Source organism: Triticum aestivum, chromosome 5A (assembly GCF_018294505.1).
Source record: "Triticum aestivum cultivar Chinese Spring chromosome 5A, IWGSC CS RefSeq v2.1, whole genome shotgun sequence".
NCBI lineage: Eukaryota > Viridiplantae > Streptophyta > Magnoliopsida > Poales > Poaceae > Triticum > Triticum aestivum.
In genome coordinates, this window is record NC_057806.1 from 699,977,137 (window position 1) to 699,983,506 (window position 6,370).

The following is a 6,370-nucleotide window of genomic DNA, read 5'->3' on the forward strand; positions in this document are numbered from 1 at the left end:
AATCCCCACACACGAAAGAAAAGTAGAATTGACCACCGGAGGAGAACGAAGCGCCGGAATGCAAAACGGATAACGGGGAAAATGCTCGAATGCATGAGATGAACACGTATGCAAATGCAATGCACATGATGACATGATATGAGATGCATGACAAAGACAACAACACACGGAGACAAAGACCCGAACCCGAGAAAATAAAATAACTTAACGCCGGAAACGACAAGAGTTGGAGTACAAATAGGGAAAGTTACATCCGGGGTGTTACGCAGGACCCTCCAAAGACCACCTTCAAATCCTTGACCATATCATGTACATCAGCACCAGTACGGTGGCGAGGCTTCGTCTGGTGATCCGCCTCACCTTTGAAATGCTTGCCTTTCTTTCTTACGGGATGCCTGCTCGAAAGAAATCGACAATGTCCCAGGTACACATTCTTCTTACAATTAGCCAAATATATAATGTCGGTATCGTCCAAACAGTGCGTGCATGCGCGGTATTCCTTGTTTGTCTGTCCTGAAAGGTTACTGAGAGCAGGCCAATCATTGATGGTCACGAACAGCAACGCCTTTAGGTCAAATTCTTCCTGTTTGTGCTCATCCCACGCACGTACACCTGTTCCATTCCACAGTTGTAAGAGTTCTTCAACTAATGGCCTTAGGTACACATCAATGTCGTTGCCGGGTTGCTTAGGGCCTTGGATGAGCACTGGCATCATAATGAACTTCTGCTTCATGCACAACCAAGGAGGAAGGTTATACAAACATAGAGTCACAGGCCAGGTGCTATGGTTGTTGCTCTGCTCCCCAAAAGGATCAATGCCATCTGCGCTTAGACCAAACCATACGCTCCTTGCGTCATCTCCAAACTCCTTCCCATACTTTCTTTCGATTTTTCTCCACTGCGACCCGTCAGCGGTTATTCTCAACTTTCCATCTTTCTTACGGTCTTTTCTGTGCCATCGCATCGCCTTGGCATGCTCTTTGTTTTGGAACAAACGTTTCAACCGTGGTATTATAGGAGCATACCACATCACCTTGGCAGGAATCTTCTTCCTGGGGCACTCGCCCTCGACATCACCAGGGTCATCGCGGCTGATCTTATAGCACAATGCACCGCGTACCGGGCAAGTGTTCAAATCCTCGTACTCACCGCGGTAGAGGATGCAATCATTAGGGCATGCATGTATCTTCTGCACCTCTAACCCTAAAGGGCAGATAGCCTTCTTTGCTTCGTACGTACTCTCGGGCAATTCGTTGTCCTTTGGAAGCATATTCTTTATCATTACCAGCAACTTTCCAAATCCCTTGTCAGATACACCATTCTCTGCCTTCTATTGCAGCAATTCCAGTGTGGTGCCCAGCTTTTTCTTGTCACCTACGCAATTCAGGTACAACAATTTTTTGTGATCCTCTAACATGCGCTGCAACTTCTTCTTCTCCAAATCACTTGCGCAGTTTCTCTTTGCATCGGCAATGGCCCGACCTAGATCATCAACGGGCTCATCTGATGCCTCTTCTTCAGCTTCTTCCCCGCATTGCCGGCTCAGCTTCTTCCTGCATTACCGGCTCAGCTTCTTCCCCCATTATTGTATCATCGTATTCAGGGAACCCATGGCCAGGATAGCTGTCGTCGTCCTCTTCTTCTTCATTGTCTTCCATCATAACCCCTCTTTCTCCGTGCTTGGTCCAAACATTATAGTGGGGCATGAAACCGGAATCAAACAGGTGGACATGAATGTTTCTTGACGTAGAGTAATTATGACCATTCTTACAGCCAGCACATGGACAAGGCATAAAACCATCCGCCCGCTTGTTTGCCTCAGCCGCACGCAGAAAAGTATGCACGCCATTAATGAACTCAGGAGAGCATCGGTCATCATACATCCATTGTCGGCTCATCTTCATTACACAACACCGAAAAGACCAAATTAATACAAGTTCATACATATATATAGTTCATACAACACTTAAATGCAACAAACAAATAACTCTCAAGCTAAAGCATTTAAATGCAACAACAAATGCGATCAAGATCGCAACTAAGGTAACAATTGATCCAACAGCATAATGATACCAAGCCTCACTATCAATGGCATATTTTCTAATCTTTCTAATCTTCAAGCGCATTTTCTCCATCTTGATCTTGTGATCATCGACGACATCGGCAACATGCAACTCCAATTCCATCTTCTCCCCCTCAATTCTTTTCAATTTTTCTTTCAAATACTCGTTTTCTCTTTCAACTAAATTTAACCTCTCGACAATAGGGTCGGTTGGAATTTCCGGTTCACATACCTCCTAGATAAAAATATCTATGTCAACTTGATGGGCATAATTTGTCATAAACACGAAATGCAACAAATAGTTTTAAAAGAGAATATATCACATCCGAATCATAACAAGGACGAGGGCCGACGGGGACGGATATCAAAACCATGGCACTATGTATAACAAACAACGTACGGGTAAGATAATTACACGAGTAACTATATATCCAAATCACACAAACATCAATTTTTTATATAAAATTTCATGAACAAGAGGCTCACCACAAGGTGGTGCCGGCGACGGGATGGTGCAGGCGATCGACGGTGGTTACGACGGAGATTTAGAAAGCACTAAGTAAACCACACCTACATATGCAAACTAAGTGTTATTTTGACCTCAATTTGCATATAAATCAAATACTACCACATATAATTCCTTCCAAATTACTAAAACCCACAATTAATCACTATATAAACCAATGCAAGAGCTAATCTAGCAATGAGAGATGAAAGGACAAAGTTGCTAACCTTTGTGATCATTTGAATGGATGGGGGCCTGCAAATCTTGACAAATTTTGGGCAAAATTTGTGATGAACTCGAGAGGAAGAAGGGAAGAACAGAAGAGAGGGAGAGGGGGAAGAACAGAGTGCGGGTGGACGAAGGGTTTATATAGGACGACCTTTAGTACCGGTTCGTGCCACGAACCGGTACTAAAGGTGCTGGAGGGGCCCCACTCTGACAACATCCTGCCACCACTTTCTTTAGTACCGGTTCGTGGCACGAACCGGTGCTAAAGGTTCGCCACGAACCGGTACTAAAGAGCTCCTCCCGCCTAGCCATTGGAACCGGCACTAATGGACACATTAGTGCCGGTTCTGTTACAAACCGGGACTAATGTGTCTCATATTTGACCCCTTTTCTACTAGTGTCACCCTAGAGCAGGGGACGTGCCAGTTTCGGGACCTGGAGCAGCCGTAGCACATCACCACTTGAACATTCGAGCACTCCGCGACTGGCGCATCGCCACAACCTAGAACGCCTAAGAGCTGCAGGAAAACCACCAGGTGAAGTTACTGAAGAAAGGCAGCAGAGGCATCAAGTAAACCGACAGGCCACCGAGGAGCATTACCAGGCAACCGACGAGGACGCCTACATCCATGCCGAACCTCGTGACACCGCCGACGGCGGCCTCGAGGAAAGGAGCGACCGAGGCCTCGCCGCCACCATCACGGGCGGCCGCGCGAGCGGATCCGGCGGCTTTCTCAGGTGGCGGCGAGGGAGGGAGGATGAGGGAGCGGCGGCGCGACGGGGAAACCCTAGTCGCCGCCCGAGTCTCCCGTAGCGGAAGACGCGGGGGCCGCGCGGGGGGGGGTGTCTACTTGGACATGCCCAGCACCAACCAAGTATCAGTTCCGTCCGGGCGCACGTGTGTGTGTGCGCTTCTAGGTCCGCAATTTGACTCATTAACAAAACATATATTATTTGCGATGAAAATTATATGTTTTGAAACCTCACAAGTAACTTCAAAAAATCTTTGACAATTTGACATATAACATATATTTTGGATATAATTTTGATGACAAGTTTCCAAAATATATGACGTTTTGGAAGCTAAACTAGCCTACAAAAACATCCAATATTTTGGAATGGATGTAGTATTTTATTTGAACAAATTGAGTATCCAGGAACATGCGCATGGCCTGCGAATTGAGTAATAGGTCGAAAACAAGGGAGAACTTCTCATGAAAATTGGTGCACGGGCACAAGCAAAAGAAAAGGCCTAATTTTTTTTTGTAAACACACATGTATATTATGTAAATGTAAAATCCCAAGGGCTAGTTCAATTCCAGAGAAATACAAGCAATCGTATTGGACTGCTAGGCTCACTATACCAAGTTAAGTTCTTCCAAAGTATTTTCATCATCACCAGAGCCACAAGATAAGTGATAAAGATAGTAGCACATAGCTCCTTTATCAATTTCATTTTAAAACTTATCAGGGTCTAACAATGTTGAAGAAGTAGTATAACATTTTACTTTCACTCGTGGAGTACAAGAAAAAAGACAAATATGTAATTTCAAATGGGCCTCTTTTTTTTGTTGGGCCAGAATTTTTGTTGTTTCGTACAGCTTACAAATTACTTTTTTTTCAAAACAAAATTCCATGGATCTGTAGTGATGAACAAAGCAAATTTCCACGGGTTTTTTTTTTGAAACTTTTAAATATGTCTTTTTTTAAAACGAGCACCAAATAATTCGCACTCCACCACTAGAATTGCATTGCGGAACGTGGTGTAAATGACTAGGCTACAAATAAAGATCTCATCACCATTTATTTTTACTCCTACTGATTAAGTGTAGCAGAGTGGATCCAAATCCAGGAAAGAATCCCAACTGCATGCATCCACCTGGCTGGAAGGGATTCTTCAGGCCCACCCTCCCCCTCCGGTGGGGTGGCTCACCACCGTCGCTCTCCTTCCTTCCTCTACAGTTCCAGCCCCAGCCCCACAAAGCCCACGGTTTTATATAGCCAAAGCGTGGTGAACCCGAGGCCGAGCGTGGCAATTAAAACTAGCTAGCGGTAGCGGCCAGACCCAATACTTATCCGGGAGCGTGGCGTGCCGTGGCCGGCGTCCGGCGAGGAGAGGGGGATCACGGGGAGATAGCTCTTGTTTGCTGAGGCGGGCTTGGTGTGAGCGTGTGACGGTCGGCCGGTCGATGGAGATGCCGAGGTCGCCTGGAGCGGGCGCGTTCCGGTTTCTTGGCCTGCTCAAGCAGCCGGAGGCGGGCCACGACGGCGCTTGCTTCGAGCTGGACGAGAGCGACGTCATGTGGCCGGCCGGCGGCGGGGACGTGGACGGGTGGGAGGCCGCGCCGGTGGCCGAGGCCGCAGTGGCCCCGCGGCGCGCTAGCGCGCGGCGCCGCTCGGCGCACGCCGTGCCACAGAGTTTCGGGCTGTCGTCGCTCCTCGCCGAGGGCGACGGCGGCAGCGTCGAGGGGCAGCAGCTGCCCGCGGGGATGGCCCTGGCCGTGCCTTCGAGGCCGGGTCACGGCGCCGCGACACCGACACCGAGGCAGTCGGCGCCGGTGAGGGTGCCGGTGTGGCCGGGGCAGGCGGCCAGGCCCAGGGACAAGGCGAAGCGCGGCGCCAAGGAGGCAGAGGAGTCCGAGGAAGACGAGGAGGGCGGGGAGGAGATGGTGCCGCCGCACGTGGTGGCGGCGCGGCGGCACGCGCGGTCGTCGTCGGTGCTGGAGGGCGCCGGGCGGACGCTCAAGGGGCGCGACCTCTGCCGCGTCCGCAACGCCGTGCTCCGCCAGACCGGCTTCCTCGACCTCTGAATCTCATCTCAACAACAACAAGAAGAAAATGCCTGCATACCGGCCGGCCGGCCGGCGCGATCCACAGCCACCGATGATGGTCAACATCCATTAATCCCCGTCGATCACTGGCGCGCGTCCTAATCGATGAGCTCCTGCCATTCCAGCAGCTGCCATGCATCCTCCCCTGCATCCATCTGGTCTGGTCTGGTCTTCAGAGTGACCAAACAAAACCCTCTGTTCATGTCCGAAACTCTGGATACTGCCCGAATTGAATTCAATACATTCAATTTCATTTGTTCGAGTGTTTGCTGCTGTTGACTGAAAATTATTCATCAAAACTTGCAAAATTATATACCAAAATTCACAAAACTTACAGTATCTGCCAAAGCTCAGAGGATCGAGATCTGCAAGAGTTTTGTATTGGTTTCATGCATCTGGAATCAATCCACACATACAGTAAATAGTACTCCCTCCGTTCGGAATTACTTGTCGCAGAAATGGATGTATCTAAACATATTTTAGTTCTAGATACATCCATTTCCGAGACAAGTAATTACAAACGGAGGGAGTATTTTATCCTCAATGTGGCAGCCAAGGTCCCAAACAATACTTACCTCTGCTAAGCCCATTGTGAGAGTGTGATGTCAACATGGCGGCACATATACTACAAACTAGGCACTTGATTAAAGAAGAAGAAGGCATGACTTTGACATGAGGGCATCTCCGGCCGCGTCCCCAACAGGTCCTCCCAGGCGATTTTGCCGCGCCGGCGTAAAAAAAATG

At 48.6% G+C, this 6,370-nt stretch overlaps 1 protein-coding gene across 1 annotated transcript; it reads left to right on the forward strand.

The window, feature by feature from the left end:
• The first annotated feature begins 4,795 nt into the window (after nt 1-4,795).
• Nucleotides 4,796-5,888, forward strand: LOC123108495 (uncharacterized). Its single transcript, XM_044530273.1, has one exon. The coding sequence runs from the start codon at nt 4,985-4,987 to the stop codon at nt 5,603-5,605; it is 621 nt and encodes a 206-aa protein (XP_044386208.1). The 5' UTR covers nt 4,796-4,984; the 3' UTR covers nt 5,606-5,888.
• Nucleotides 5,889-6,370: the final 482 nt, after the last annotated feature.

Excerpts from the sequence above, each read along its gene's own strand:
- LOC123108495 (XM_044530273.1), top strand. The coding sequence starts at position 4,985 with ATGGAGATGCCGAGGTCGCCTGGAGCGGGCGCGTTCCGGTTTCTTGGC.